This window comes from Bos indicus, chromosome 1 (assembly GCF_029378745.1).
Source record: "Bos indicus isolate NIAB-ARS_2022 breed Sahiwal x Tharparkar chromosome 1, NIAB-ARS_B.indTharparkar_mat_pri_1.0, whole genome shotgun sequence".
Classification (NCBI taxonomy): domain Eukaryota; kingdom Metazoa; phylum Chordata; class Mammalia; order Artiodactyla; family Bovidae; genus Bos; species Bos indicus.
In genome coordinates, this window is record NC_091760.1 from 36,148,390 (window position 1) to 36,165,072 (window position 16,683).

The 16,683-nt window shown below is 35.0% G+C and overlaps 1 protein-coding gene across 1 annotated transcript in view; it reads left to right on the forward strand.

The window, feature by feature from the left end:
* Positions 1-15,604, forward strand: part of CHMP2B (charged multivesicular body protein 2B) — a 33,945-nt gene extending 18,341 nt beyond the window's left edge. The window contains exons 3-6 of the mRNA XM_019964993.2: positions 3,420-3,614; positions 7,312-7,414; positions 13,598-13,704; positions 13,906-15,604. Coding sequence (XP_019820552.1) covers positions 3,420-3,614; positions 7,312-7,414; positions 13,598-13,704; positions 13,906-14,016 — 516 coding nt within the window. The 3' untranslated portion in view covers positions 14,017-15,604. The remainder of the gene's footprint in view (positions 1-3,419; positions 3,615-7,311; positions 7,415-13,597; positions 13,705-13,905) is intronic.
* Positions 15,605-16,683: the final 1,079 nt, after the last annotated feature.

Genomic DNA, 16,683 nt, shown 5'->3' on the forward strand with positions numbered 1-16,683 from the left:
AACATGCTTGAGGTATAGTTGACATGCAATTGATTGTCCATGTTTAAAGCAAATAATTTTAACACATTTTGACATATGTATTAACTCATGAAACGATTACTACAGTCAAGGTAATGAACGTATCCATCATCCCCACAAGTTTTCTTATTCCCTTTATAATCGCTTCTACCCATTCCCTTTCTCCCTGTTTCCTCCTCAGTTAGGCAAACACTGGTCTGTCATTGTAGATTTTACATTTGCAAGAGTTTTATATAGATGAAATCGTAAAGTGATTTCATGTTTATATGGCTTCTTTCATTCATAATTATTTTGAGCTTAATCAGTGTCATTACATGTATCATCATTTTTACTGATAACTGTTATTCCATGTGTGGACATTGCAAAATTTGACTATCCGTTTACCAGCTAATGAACATTAGGGTCATTTCCCAGGTCATTTCAGGGTTATACTGATCCTGTGCTACTTTCATCATATTTCTGATACTTTTTGTTGCTGGTATATAGAAATACATTCATTTTTTTTTGGTACATTGATCTTTTATTCTGTAACCTTCCTAAACTCAGTCTAGTAGCCTTTTTGTAGATTCTATTAGATTTCTACATAGACAATCATGTCATCTGTGTAAATAAAATTTTTCTTCCTTTTGTCATTGTTTATTAGCTATAGGCTTTTTGTAGAGGCCCTTTCTCAGGTTGAAGTTCCTTTATCTAGTTGTTGAGAGTTTTTATCAGGAACTTATTTTGTCAAGTGCTGTCTTTTTTTGCATCTATTGAGATTATAATTATGTAGTTTTTCTTCTTTAGTCTGTTAGTATAGTGAATTACATAACTGATGATTTTCCAAAGTTGAATCAAACTTTTGCTATTGGGATAACTTCATTAGTAATGATGAACTTTTAAAAAAATATTTTATTTCAATTTGTTGAAATTTTCATAAGAATATTAGTATCTCTGATCATAAAAACTGTTAATTTGTAGTTATCTTTTTGTGTGGTGTCCTTATGTAGTTTAACATCAGAGTACTGCTGACCTTAAAGCATGAGTTGGCTAGTGTCCCTTTCTGTTTCATTGACTGGAAGGGTCTGTATATTTCTTTTTTAAATGTTTGATCGTTTTCATCAGTAAAGTGAAGTTTTCTTTGTGGATAGATGTTTGAACTAAACAAAAATCTCTTTATGGCTAGATTTTTAAATTCTAAAATTTTCAATTTTTAGAAAATAGGTATAGAATGGATCAAGCTTTCTACGTTTTGAATGAGGTTTTGGTAGTGCACATCTGTCAAATAATTTGTTCATCTCTACTAAATTTTAAAATGTAATAACATTGTGTTTATAATATTTTCTTACTATTCTTTAACATCTTTTGGTTGTTAAGTGATGCCCTCCTCTGCATTTTCAGTATTTGTCATTTGTGTATTCTCTGTTTTTTTCTTTCTCCTAATTGGCAGTAGTTTATCAATTTGATCAATTTCTTGTAAAAGAAAAAGCTTTTGATCTCATTAATTTTCTGTATTTTTTTCCTTCCTAGTTTATAGATTTCTTCTCTTTATATATTTCTTTCTTTCTATATACTTTGTGTTTTATTTTCTCTGCTTTTTTCTACTTTCTCTATTTTGAAGCCTACTAGATACTCAGTTTTTCGAAATGTAAGCTCTAACACTTTAAATTTCTAAGAACTGTTTTTACTGCAACTCACACATTTTGATATGTGCATTTTTATTTTATTAAGTTCAAAATATTATCTCATTTCCCCTGTGATTTTTTTTTCTATGTTGTTATTGTTGTTGTCACAGCCCCGTGTACTGCAGCACGCCAGGCTTGCCTGTCCTCCACTATCTCCCAGAGTTGGCTCAAACTTATGTCCATTTAGTTAGTGATGCCATCCAACCAACTCATCCTCTGTCTCCCCCTTCTCCTCATTCCCTCCATCTTGACCAGCATCAGGGTCTTTTCTAATGAGTTGACTCTTTGCATCATGTGGCCAAAGTATTGGAGCTTCAGCCTCAGCATCAGTCCTTCCAATGAATGTTCAGAGTTGATTTCCTTTAGAATTAAGTGGTTTGATCTCCTTGTTGTCCAAGGGACTCTCCAGAGTCTTCTCCAGTACTACAATTGGAAAGCATCAATTCTTGCATGACTTATTTCGAACCATGTTGCCTAATTTCTGCTTGTTATTTTCCTTTCTTATTTTTCTTACTGCTTTCTAAGTTTAATTTCGCTCCAGTTAGAAACCATACCTGTAGGATTCCAATCCTTTTATTTTTGTTGAACCTTGTTTTCTGATCCAGAATGTGGTATATTTTTGGTAATTCCTTTTTTTTTTTTTAATGTGCACTTGCAAAGAGTATTCTGCTCTTGGTGATGGAGTTTTTAGTGAATGTTGGTTAGGTCAGGTTGGTGATAGTGCTTTTGTAAATCTGTACACTCGTCCTAAAATACACTTTTGTAAATTTGTAAATTTACACCTTTGTAAATCTGTCCACTCGTCCTAAAATACAGCAATATACTTAAGAAAGGAGTTGCTGATGTCCCTTATGCTACTTGTGTCTTTGTCTGTTTCTCCTTTCAGTTGTATCAGTTGCACTTCGTAAATCTGGAAGCACTGTTTTAGGTGCATACACATTTAGGATTGGTTTGACATCTTTATGTATTAATTCTTTTGTTATGAAATGCCCCCTTTATTCTGGTAATATTCCCTTTTTTTTTTTTTTAATCTAGTTAATGTAACCACTCCAAATTTCCAGATTTTACTAAGTATTTATATAGAATATATTTGTTCTATCCTTTTACTTAGCTTTATATAGCTTTGTTTTGCTAATCAAAGTTGTTTTCTTGAGATAGCATATATTTTTATGTTCTGAGAAGGAAATGGCAACCCACTCCAGTATTCTTGCATGGAGAATCCCATGGACAGAGGAGCCTGGCAGGCTACAGTCCACAGGGTCACAAAGAATCAGACATGACTTAGCAACTAAACAACATCTAAGTTGCCAATCTATCTCTTACTTAAGATAGTAAATGGACCTTTTCATTAAAGATAGTTGTCTGTATTACTAGCTTCAAATCTACCACTGTACTCTTTTTTTTTTCTTTGCTATCTTCTACCAATTCCTCCTTTGATTTTTTGTTTTTTCCTACCTACTTTTGGATTGAGTTTTTAAATTTTCTTTTCGGCTTTATGTGAGTACTGTTTTGTAGACTTGCTTTCTTTGTGTAGAACACAGTGCTAGTTCCGTCTTATCCATATAAACATGTAAAACAGTTTGCCCTCTCAAATGACTATTTGTATGACTTTGTTAAAGCCTCTTTCTTCATAATCAGGGTGAAAGGATATAATGTATATGTTCAGTCTATTCTTCTCAAATCACTGAGGACTCCCCCTTTAATGATCTTACTCCTTCTTTTTATTTCCTCTGATAGGAATTAGAAATTAAGAAAATGGCCAAGATTGGTAATAAAGAAGCTTGCAGAGTTTTAGCCAAACAGCTTGTACATCTACGGAAACAAAAAACAAGAACTTTTGCTGTAAGTTCAAAAGTCACTTCCATGTCCACACAAACAAAAGTGATGAATTCTCAGATGAAGATGGCAGGAGCCATGTCTACTACAGCAAAAGTAAGTGGAAACCTTTATATCCATAGCTTTGTGATTTCATCTGAGATGTTTAAATATCAGCATTCAAATTAGATTTAAAGCTCCCTCTTTTATATGTGTGTGTGTGTGTATGTGTATGATAACATATATATGGTATAGAATCTTTGTAATTTTTAATCAAATGAGTTATAATTAAACATAATTAAGATAAATATTTCTAGGCTTTTTATCAATTTGTTTTAATATGAAATTTTTGTTTTAGGCACTTCCACTCTTCCAGGATTACATGTAACTTCTAAAGTTTTTAAATTGACTTAAAACATTATTTAGTTTTTTTCCCTTAAATTTTAAAAAAGATTTTAGGGCTTCTTATTTCATATGCTATATATTTTGATGTAATAATTTGAATTATAGTTTCCTCTTGATTCATTTTCATGAATGTGTCAGAAAGATGCATGAGTATTTTCAGAAGAATTTATCAGTTCATTTTATCAAGAATGTAAGTTTAACTTACAGCCCTTATATTAAAAAAACTTATTGATTTTACTGTAGAACTTAAAAGACTGTGAGCCTTTCAGACATTTAATAAATAGTGAGCTCTTTGCTGTGTATTAAGAACTGTGAGAGACCAGAAGTTCAAGACAAAGGCTCTGCTCTCACATATATTACATAGTTCATTTTGGCGGTGGGAGAAGGTTGAGATGTGCTAAAAAGGAAGCTTTACACTCTACAACATTCTGTTCTCCATGTTTCAGTGAACTGCACAGATCCTTGAATAGATTGATGTGAAAGACTTTCTGGAAGACCAAAATTATCAGTAGGCTTTAAATAAAGGGAAGAAAGAGTATGAATATAAAGAGCAAAAAGAAAAGATTAACCACAGAGGAGAGAAAGTGCAGGGTTATATATATTAGGAAAATAGTCCATAACCATTAATTCTCATTATTTGCAGTAATTGCATTCTATAAAGTTTGAGGAACACTGAATTAGGGAATATCGAACCATTGTTCCTAGGGGAAATGGAGGGTTAGGTGCCTGTGAGCCTTTGATCACAGTTGTTGTTAACTTGTCTAGACCATAATTCAGTCCTATGCTTAGAGGAGCATTTTAAACAGTGATATCACCAACCAAAAGGAAAAAAATAGTCCACAAAGATGACACTAATTTACATTATTAGTGCTGAGTCAAGACGGCAGGGTGTCATCTGGGAGATCTAAGCTGGAATTGTGCTTGTTGGGCCACTCAAACTTTGTGCTACTCTGTGCATGTCCACAAACGAGCATAAAAGTACTGCAAGTATTGACTTGAGGTTACAAATACATTTTAGTGAGTAGACAAATTCACAAATAAGGAATTCAGAAATAATGAGGATTAACTAAAATTGCCTTTTAGACCACAGAACACATGAAATAGAAGTGTCCATTTTATGTACAGTAAGTACAGTGGCACATTGTGTTCCTTAAAAAACAGATTGTTTCAAAGCTGTTTATTCTGAATAAAGGTTATTCTGTCAGTTTACTTACTTTTGATGGATCTTAGTCATTTACAGTGGAAATGCATGGTTAAGAGCAAAAAAACTTTGTTTTCCTTTTTTGGTTTTACAAATCGATAGAACTAAATATCTATCTAATTTTAAGATAAGGTCCTATCTGAAGATCACACACCAGAGCTGGATAACCTTTCAATAATGTTGAAGAAGAAGACAACTCATTTTGCAATTTTCTGCAAGTGATAGGGGAAGAAAGCATACCTAATGTGGTCCTGCCATATAGCAATGTACGAATTAGAATTTTCACTTAAATTTCTTAAAAATTTGTTGATTCAAGAAATATTTGTTTAGGTCCTCTAAGTAGGAACTATAATAAGTGATGGGGATGGAATGGGAAACACAACCAGGCAAGTGCTGATTAAAGTCTATTTACAAAGCAGCGCATTTGAGAGGTAGTTTTAGTTTAGTGATTGGGCTTCCCTGGTGGCTCAGATGGTAAAGAATCTGTCTATAATGCAAGAGACCCGGGTTCAGTCCTGGGTCAAGAAGATTACCTGGAGAAGGGAATGGCTACCCACTCCAGTATTCTTGCCTGGAAAATTCAATGGAGAGAGGAGCCTGGCGGGCCACAGTCCATGGGATCGTAAAGAGTTGGACATGACTGAATGACTAACACTTACTTTTTTCCCTTTAATTCAATGCTTAGAAACATGGGCTTTGGAGTCAGATTACTTAGATTCATATCTTGCTTGATAGCTGTGTGATCTCGACAGGTTCTTCATTCTTCATTTGTAATAGAGAGGAAATGGTAATACATTTTCACTTTTCACTTTCATGCATTGGAAAAGGAAATGGCAACCCACTCCAGTGTTCTCTCCTGGAGAATCCCAGGGATGGACGAGCCTGGTAGGCTGCCGTCTACGGGGTCGCATAGAGTTGTACACAACTGAAGCGACTTAGCAGCAGCAGCACATAAAGACTTGTTAGGTTTAAATGTATTTAACTTTAAATATTATTATATTTTATACATATAGTGCTTAGAACAGTGCCTGGCACACAGAAATAATATATATCAGCATTAGCTGCTCTTTTATCACTGTCAGCATTGTAGTTGTTATTAGTATATTTTTGTAACAGTACTGTAATTTGCAAATAAAGTCATATAATTTACACCAATACATAAACTTTTATCTGTACTGAGTAGGATTTAACAGGATTATCTGTTTTAACCTAGGGTGTCAGAAACTGCTGCCCTAAGGTGAGAAACTGAGATCTGAAGTATTTATAGTGAAAGCAAGTAAAGAAGAGCATTCCAGCAGAGGGACAGTATATGCAGAGGTCCTGTGGTGGGAGGGAACACAGTACATTTAAGGAAATAGAAGATCAGTGTACCCAGAGGGCAGTGGTGCAGAATGAGACTGGCTTGTTAGGCAGGGTTAGGATGTTTGGTCTCACAAGTCAATTTATGGAATTGAATTTTCAGTGCTAAGAACAACTCAAAGCCTCTAGAGAATTAGGTATGTGTGAGCTGGTGGGGGATGGGAGAGTACAGTGTTGTATTTGAAAAAATTACTTTGGCTGCAGCATGCATAAAAGACTGTGTTTGCTTCCTATCTTTGAACTGACATATTTTATATAACACACATACAATAAACACATATACCCATATACATATATGATAATAATATATAAAATATTTTGGCCATACTTGATATCATTAATTTGTTTTAATTAAATTAGTTGTGAATATAAAATATTCACATATTTTTTGCAAAGCTAAGTGTTTTTATCATTTCTTGAAATCATGGTTTTAAGTGAATAAATAGGTTAAATAAGTGTCCTGTAATTCAGACATGAAAATTTTTGGAAAAAAATTAATATTTTTTTTTAAATGTAGCCATTACCTGCTTGCCACATAACAGGCAAATGTAGTTTTCCTATATGAGTAACAATGGATTTTGTTAGCAGTATTTTTTTATTACATAATGTTTTGCCTACTGTTCAGATGAGTTTTTTCACAGTGGCCTTTATTATATAGATGTTAAGCAGATGGTTTCCAAATGAGTAGTTTAATTTTTTTTTATAATATTAACACTTTCATGTTTGATAATGGCAGAATGTTTATCTTTTAAAAAAATCTACCTTTACTGATGTGTTCCCTTTGGACTTATTCCATAGTAAAATTTTCATAATTATGTATGTAACATGAATCTTTTCATATGTTTAAAGACAATGCAGGCAGTAAACAAGAAGATGGATCCACAAAAGACATTACAAACAATGCAGAATTTCCAGAAGGAAAACATGAAAATGGAAATGACTGAAGAAATGAGTAAGTTTAATCACTTGTAATGAAATTTTCAGTTGTTTCATCTTTCAATTAGCAAGTTTATTTACTAACAACCTCATATTGTCACCCATGAAGACACAAATGAGAAATAATGTAGCTCTCTTCTAAATAGATGACTGTATTGGAATTTCATCAAGTTTTTGTGTAAGGCTCAAAATTCTATTAACATTTAGCTGAAAGAAAAATGTAAAATATGTGATGCCTTATTTCTGTGCTATTTGGCCTTGGCAATTTTACTTTATAGATTAGAGAATCAAAACCAACTTGTGAATAAAACAGTGCTTCTTAGTATAAGTTAGATAATCTAAGAGTTGTGTTGATTATTTCATACTGTAGAAGATCTGTAAATATACAGAAGATATATTTATATTTTTTCATATTATAGAAGATCTTATATATTTCATACTCTAGAAGATCTATTTATATTAGAGGTAGAGATAATGGAGCTCTTTCATTCTTTTTTCTTTTTCCCCTTCCAGAGTCTAAATTTAATATTTAATTTTCTTCTTGTTGAGTATAAACTACATACTGTGGTAGAAATATGAGGGATAAGAGGAATAAGGCTATAGACAAATTTATCATTATACCACCTATAGTGTTAATATTATTTATTTCTTTCCTATATTTTTCTATATCTTATAAAATGAGATAACATAGATGATTTTGAATCTTATCTTGCCTTTAAAAAACATAGTAGTATAACATAAAGATGTCCTCATAACCTTGAATTTTCTGTTTTTTTTAATGGCTTTAATATTATATAACATCAATATATCCTAATTTATTGAACAATTCTTATATTGGTTGGTAAGATTGTTTTAACAGAGAAGGCAGTGGCATCCCACTCCAGTACTCTTGCCTGGAAAATCCCATGGATGGAGGAGCCTGGTAGACTGTAGTCCATGGGGTCGCTGAGGGTCAGACATGACTGAGCAACTTCACTTTCACTTTTCACTTTCATGCATTGGAGATGGAAATGGCAACCCACTCCAGTGTTCTTGCCTGGAGAATCCCAGGGACGGGGGAGCCTGGTGGGCTGCCATCTATGGGGTCGCACAGAGTCGGACACGACTGAAGTGACTTAGCAGCAGCAACAGCAAGATTGTTTTAAAATGTTCAGTTTATTTGACAGTCCTTTGATAAATATGTTTCTGTAATATCTGTCTGAATTTCTTCAGTGTTCTTAGACTATTAACTTTTATAAGACTTTTGGTTCATCAGTTCAGTTCAGTCACTCAGTCATGTCCGACTCTTTGTGACCCCATGGACTGCAGCATGCCAAGCCTCCCTGTCCATCACCAACTCCCAGAGTTTACTCAAACTTACATCCATCGAGTCAGTGATGCCATCCAAACATCTTGTCCTCTGTCGTCCCCTTCTCCTCCCACCTTCAGTCATTTCCAGCATCAGGGTGTTTTCAAATGAGTCAGTTCTTCACATCAGGTGGCCAAAGTATTGGAGTTTCAGCTTCAGCATCAGTCCTTCCAATGAATATTCAGGACTGATTTCCTTTAGGATGGACTGGTTAGATTTCCTTGCTGTCCAAGGGACTCTCAATTTGGTTCAAACTACCAGATTATTTCAGAAGGACTATGTAATCTTTATTTCATCGATAACAAATGAGTGACCCTTCACAGCACCCTGGTCAACATTGCATTCTTACTTGTAAAATACATTGAATTGTTACTTGTATAATATGTCAAAACTGGCATCATTGTTTCACAAAGATATTGTCTAACTATTTTACAACTATATAGGGATATGTCAGTTTAGCTGTTGTTTATCTCCTAGCATTTTAATTTGACAGCATTTATTGTATAAAGCACTATCTAAATTACTAGGATTACTAAATTCATGAAAGTCCTAGTATTTTATTTCAGAGTATCTGTTTTTCTTCTGATGAACTATGGAATGAGGTTAGTGACATTGTAAAGGAGACAGGGATCAAGACCATTCCCATAGAAAAGAAATGCAAAAAAGCAAAATGGCTGTCTGGGGAGGCCTTACAAATAGCTGGGAAAAGAAGAGAAGCGAAAAGCAAAGGAGAAAAGGAAAGATATAAACATCTGAATGCAGAGTTCCAAAGAATTGCAAGAAGAGATAAGAAAGCCTTCTTTAGCGATCAGTGCAAAGAAACAGAGGAAAACAACAGAATGGGAAAGACTAGGGATCTCTTCAAGAAAATCAGAGATACCAAAGGAACATTTCATGCAAAGATGAGCTCGATAAAGGACAGAAATGGTATAGACCTAACAGAAGCAGAAGATATTAAGAAGAGATGGCAAGAATACACAGAAGAACTGTACAAAAAAGATCTTCACGACCCAGATAATCACGATGGTGTGATCACTGACCTAGAGCCAGACATCCTGGAATGTGAAGTCAAGTGGGCCTTAGAAAGCATCACTATGAACAAAGCTAGTGGAGGTGATGGAATTCCAGTTGAGCTATTCCAAATCCTTAAAGATGATGCTGTGAAAGTGCTGCCCTCAATATGCCAGCAAATTTGGAAAACTCAGCAGTGGCCACAGGACTGGAAAAGGTCAGTTTTCATTCCAATCCCAGAGAAAGGCAATGCCAAAGAATGCTCAAACTACCGCACAATTGTGCTCATCTCACATGCTAGTAAAGTAATGCTCAAAATTCTCCAAGCCGGGCTTCAGCAGTACTTGAACCGTGAACTTCCAGATGTTCAAGCTGGTTTTAGAAAAGGCAGGGGAACCAGAGATCAAATTGCCAACATCCGCTGGATCATGGAAAAAGCAAGAGAGTTCCAGAAAAACATCTATTTCTGCTTTATTGACTATGCCAAAGCCTTTGACTGTGTGGATCAGAATAAACTGGAAAATTCTGAAAGAGATGGGAATACCAGACCACCTGATCTGCCTCTTGAGAAACTTGTATGCAGGTCAGGAAGCAACAGTTAGAACTGGACATGGAACAACAGACTGGTTCCAAATAGGAAAAGGAGTTTGTCAAGGCTATATATTGTCACCCTGTTTATTTAACCTATATGCAGAGTACATCATGAAAAATGCTGGACTGGAAGAAACACAAACTGGAATCAAGATTGCCGGGAGAATTATCAATCACCTCAGATATGCAGATGACACTACCCTTATGGCAGAAAGTGAAAAGGAACTCAAAAGCCTCTTGATGAAAGCAAAAGTGGAGAGTGAAAAAGTTGGCTTAAAGCTCAACATTCAGAAAAGGAAGATCATGGCATTGGGTCCCATCACTTCATGGGAAATAGATGGGGAAACAGTGGCAACAGTGTCAGACTTTATTTTTCTGGGCTCCAAAATCACTGCAGATGGTGACTGCAGCCATGAAATTAAAAGGCACTTACTCCTTGGAACGAAAGTTATGACCAACCTAGATAGCATATTCAAAAGCAGAGACATTACTTTGCCAACAAAGGTTCGTCTAGTCAAGGCTATAGTTTTTCCTGTGGTCATGTATGGATGTGAGAGTTGGACTGTGAAGAAGGCTGAGCGCCGAAGAATTGATGCTTTTGACCTGTGGTGTTGGAGAAGACTCTTGAGAGTCCCTTGGACTGTAAGGAGATTCACCCAGTCCATTCTGAAGGAGATCAGCCCTGGGATTTCTTTGGAAGGAATGATGCTAAAGCTGAAACTCCAGTACTTTGGCCACCTCATGCGAAGAGTTGACTCATTGGAAAAGACTCTGATGCTGGGAGGGATTGGGGGCAGGAGGAGAAGGGGACGACAGAGGATAAGATGGCTGGATGGCATCACTGACTCGATGGACGTGAGTCTGAGTGAACTCCGGGAGTTGATGATGGACAGGGAGACCTGGCGTGCTGCGATTCATGGGGTCGCAAAGAGTCGGACACGACTGAGCGACTGATCTGATCTGATTTTTTTTCTGTGATTTAACGACACTGTGCTTCCTTGGTGGGTCAGATGGTAAAGAATCTGCTTGCAATGCAGGAGACCCGGGTTCAATCCCTGGGTCAGTAAGATTCCCTGGAGAAGGGAATGGATACCCTATCCAATATTCTTGGGGCTTCCATGATGGCTCAAATGGTAAAGAATCTAATCTGCCTGCAATACAGGCGACCTGGGTTTGATCCCTGGGTTGGGAAGACTCTGGAGAAGAGGGAGATGGCCACCCACTCCAGTATTCTTACCTGGAGAATTCTCTGGATAGAGGAACCTCATGGGCTGTCTTTCATGGGGATACAAAGTGTCCATCATGACTGAGCACACATGCATATGTCTTTGAGAGTTTCAAAAACTCTTTAGTTTTTATTTTAACCTTTACTTTTAAAAATATAATTTTTCAAAAACATCATTAGTGAATGTTTAGTGACTGAGAGAATTGCCATTTATATAATTATCATAGTATCTAAATGTTTGTGTGGATTCCAATGATGGCACAGGTGTGAGCAGATCTTAGTGGAGGAATTAAATATTCCATTAAGCCATAGTGAAGAGAATCAGTAAGCCTGTATTTAAAATTCGTATCTATCACTTGTTCTCATTTGTAATTTAGTAATTTGCAAGTCTGAAAGAATAGTAGTTATTGGTGGTTACTCATTTTTTCAGTAAAGTGTATTAACATTAGTATTTTCATCCAAAGATAAATACAAGCTTTAGATGGACATATCTTTTTCAAATTAGAATTTATATTTTACAGTGTTGTTCCAATGCTTGTTCACATTCAGGTTTTGGAAACAAGATCTTTGGGGAATTTGTATTATATCTTTAATTTTGTTAACACTTTTCCTGAAAACATTTTTCTCTGCTAATCCTGACTACACCATTCTGGTGCTGCTTCTCTGTCCTCTTCTTTCATTTTTTTCTGTGAGTAGTTTTTCATTCAGGCCCTTATTAACTCTAACCTGCAGGACTCCCTGCAGCCCTTGTTACTTCACTACCATCTGAGTATCACTGCTAAATAATTTTTCTGGAGGCTTACTTCTGAGCATGCTGATCAGATTCCCATAGTGGCACTTTTCTGACTACAAAAATAAAGTCCCACATCATAAATCAAACACAATTTTCAGGTCAAGCCCTTTTCTTTTCTCAACGCAAATATTGAGGCCCAGAGTGGTAAAGTGACTTCCCGTAAAGTTGGCCAGTTACTAAGTGTAAGAACTGAGATTCTAAATAAAAATTTAGCATTAACTTTACTTCTTCAGAGATGGTGTTCCTTTTTTTTTTTGGTCTTAAGCTCTTTAGCTTTTTCCAGTTGATTTTATACTATTAAACTAACACAAAAAATCAAAATTATCAAACAATGCTCAGTAGAGATCTTAACCAATATCAAGCTTTATTAGCAATGTCAAGGATACAAGCTATTAAGATACTCTTGCAGAACAGGGAGAGGGGCGGGGCCGTCTGAAATGACTCTCCAAATCTTTTTCTTCCCATAACAGACATAAGCATCATAGATGATATGTCTAATCTGTTTGCTTATTTCATGTTGAACAGAACATTCACAAAGTGTAGGAAATATATTAAATTTATACCTCAGATGGTCACCTATCTTATGTGTTATTTTCAAGGGACTTATAGATATAAACCCATAGGTTGTAGCTACAACAATCCTAAAATGAAAACAGCCTGCTAAGTTCATAAACAGGGACTCTCTTGCTGGCAAGTATTAGTCTGTTTATCAGACAACCAATTAGCAGGGTACTTACAGTGAGATCAGGCTAGGTTACTTGTCTTTCTTCCTCTGGGACCTTCCCCAGTGATCATGTTAATAACAATCATAGGCCAGTTTTTTAAATTCTTTCCTTCCCAACCACTTCCCATTTATACATCTTACATAGTCAAACAGAAGAGCTTCCTCTTCCTTACATGTATCCCTGCTGCTTCCCACTGTGTCTTTGCTCATGCTACTGTATATCTATGTGTCCTTCAGTGACCATCTCAAGTATTTCTTCCTTCCAGATGGGTGTCATCTCTTCCATTTGAAACTTTTATAATCATTTACCTTTCCATTTATCAGAGTCTGTTTTTTTTTTTTTTTTTTCCTGTTCTTAAGTGTAAACTAAGGTATTTACTTTTCTCCATCTATTCATAGATTTTATTTGCACTGTGTAAATTACATTGCTGGCCTTTTTCTGAAAATATAAACCTAACCTGAAATCTGTTTGAAAGTGACTGCTTTGTTTCCTCTTCTCCCCTCAAGTCAATGACACACTTGATGACATCTTTGATGGCTCTGATGATGAAGAAGAAAGCCAAGATATTGTGAATCAAGTTCTTGATGAAATTGGAATTGAAATCTCTGGAAAGGTATGAACGAATGTCCTATTCTCTCAGATGGAAGTACTTTCTCTTCATGTCATTGTTTTAAGTTTTCCTTTATGTTAGGTGTATGTTTTTTAATATCTATTTGAAAAGTAAATTACACCTCTTGCAGCATATCCTTTATGTCCTAACCCGAAAGTTTGTTAATACATTTTTTTTTTTCCTCTTTTTCTCTCTTTAATATAGATGGCCAAAGCTCCATCAGCTGCCCGAAGCTTACCATCTGCCTCTACTTCAAAGTCTACAATCTCCGATGAAGAGATTGAACGGCAACTCAAAGCTTTAGGAGTAGATTAATTTAAAAAGCCATTATATTTTGCCTATTATAATTATTTAGTATAAACCAGGCACAGTGAAGATTCCTTTTACAAAGCACATTTATTTTGCAAAAATGAAGACTATGAGTAAACAGTTTTTCCTAACCCATGGCTATTTTGAATCTTTTGCCAAAGAATGACAATGATGCAAAAATGGGAACAGTTTGGATTTTAATTAGAACTCTTTGAGAGTGATGATGTGTAAAATGTTGACTTCTTTTCTGCATGGCATAGAGAAATTATATTCATTCCTTAGTGTATTTATGTTCTGAATCTTTTTACACAGAATACAAATCTTGTTAAAGCCACGAGGCACCAACTTAAAGAGACTTGTAAGAATATTAAAAGTATACCATTAATTTTGTGTCTGTTACTTGTCCTTTGTAAGTGATATGTATTATGACCATAGGCGGTTCAGCTGTCAAATTATTTTTAAATCACCTAAAAGAAGAGTGCTATTTGAACATCTGTCTTAAACAAAAACTGTTATGAGCTTTTCTTTTCTTTTCCTTTGGGAGAACATTCTACTTGGTAAGTTTATTACCTTTGAAAATGTGCTTGGCACCTGCCTTAAACAGTACAAACATATTGTGCACATCTTTAAATTATTTTAACTGACAGAAAAGAACTACCTTTTAAACTCAAATTGAAGCCTCTTGCAAAAATTAGCCAGGTACTTTTTTTTTAAGCTTATAAAGTGAATTAAATACAATTAGCAAAAACAGACACTGAATAACATTTTATATTAATAAAACAATATATTTTGGTCTTTCTTCCCAGAACTGAGGAAATTTCCTCCATATGAATTATAATTTAATCTCTTTAATTTTGAATTGTATTAATGTGTATATCAAACCCTCACTAGGGTTTGATGAAGCCATCATTCTCAATTAAGTAACATTACTAAGACAGTACTCAAATTAATTTTAAAAATTAACATTTTTTTCTTGGTAAATAAACTACAACTTTGTCAGAAATTGCTGCCTGAATGTGTATTAATGTATTAACTGCATTTTTTAAGGTAAAGTTGCTATGGTATTTAATGTATGTATAGAAAGTGAGAAGAAATGAAGACATGGCAGATTAGTTAGATAGAATTTAGAATTAGGTTAGCTTTGAAAAATGATGTTGTCATATATGGATTTTAGCACATCCCACCCTTTAAAAACTCTTCTGGAAGAGATCAAATAACTGTAACCTGGTTAATTTGGGACAATGGATGTTTTGGACTAATATGAACAACATAAATACATTTTAGGACTAGTGAACATATGGCATAAGGATTGATGAGAAAAATGAAAACCTAAACTTTATAATCCATAAACCATATTATAATGTTCAAAGATAAGATTTCATTATTGATGACATTAAATATAGGTACCCTTGGAACATTGATGGGTCAAAACATTTTACTTGATTATGGAATGTTAACATAGGACTTGTTTTGATTCTTGGATGTACATAATAATGCCAACTAACTTTATTTACTTTCTTGTTTACATGTGGGGGTTTTTGTTGTTAAAATTATTTTGTTAAAAAAAAACCTCAATAAAGATTTATTGCTGTTATGTTTCTTTTCCCCTTATCTCTTATACTCTGTTTTTGATTTCTGCTAAAGTTATATGCATATCTGATAATTTTTCAAAAGAATGATTTTTATTACTTTCTTGGAAGGAAAAATTAGATAACGATGCTGTTTATATGTCTGTTTAAGAACTAGCAGTTGGTATAGAACTGATGCTTGTGAATGGAATGTCTAATAATTGGTGGTTTCACATGAAATTTATCTGATAATTTCTTTCCTGGAACTTGCAGGGGATAACCATTTTTAAATCTTTAAACAGATAAGTCTTAGAGATTTTTTAAAACAATTTCAGTCAAACATGAATGCCACAAAAGACTTTGGGACCCAAAGGAAAGAATAGAGTCATTTTGATTTGGCCATATTTATAAAATGCTCTAGTTTTCATGAGCATTGTCTGTAAATTTGTAAGTTATGCTGCTGCTTTGTTCAGTCAATAAGTCGTGTTTGACTCTGCGACCCCATGGACTGCAGTACGCCAGGCTTCCCTGTCTTTCACTATCTCTTAGAGTTGGCTCAAACTCATGTCCATTGAGTCAGTAATGCTCTCTAACCATCTCATCCTCTGCCGCCCTCTTCTCTTTCTGCTCTCTCTCTTTCCCAGCGTCAGGATCCTTTCCAGTGAGTCAGGTGTTCACATCAGGTGGCCAAAATATTGGAGCACCTTCAGCATCAGTCCTTCCAATGAATATTCAGGGTTGGTTTCCTTTAGGATTGACTGATTCGATCTCCTTGCAGTCCAAGGGACTCTCAAGAGTGTTCTCCAGCACCACAGTTGGAAAGCATCAATTCTTCGGTGCTCAGCCTTCTTTACGGTCCACCTCACATCTGTACTTGACTACTGGAGAAACCATAGCTTTGACTATATGGACCTTTGTCAGCGAAAAACAAAACTTCCTTTTAGACCCTTAAAATCAGTAAACAAGGATTCTCACACACTGAGTTTAATGAAACAACTGATTTATATGTTTACTTGATTTTCCTCATTTCCTACTTTTGGCAAAAGGATTTCTTTAGCAACTGACATGTTTGCTAATAGAACGTGAGCGGAGGAGGATAGCAATT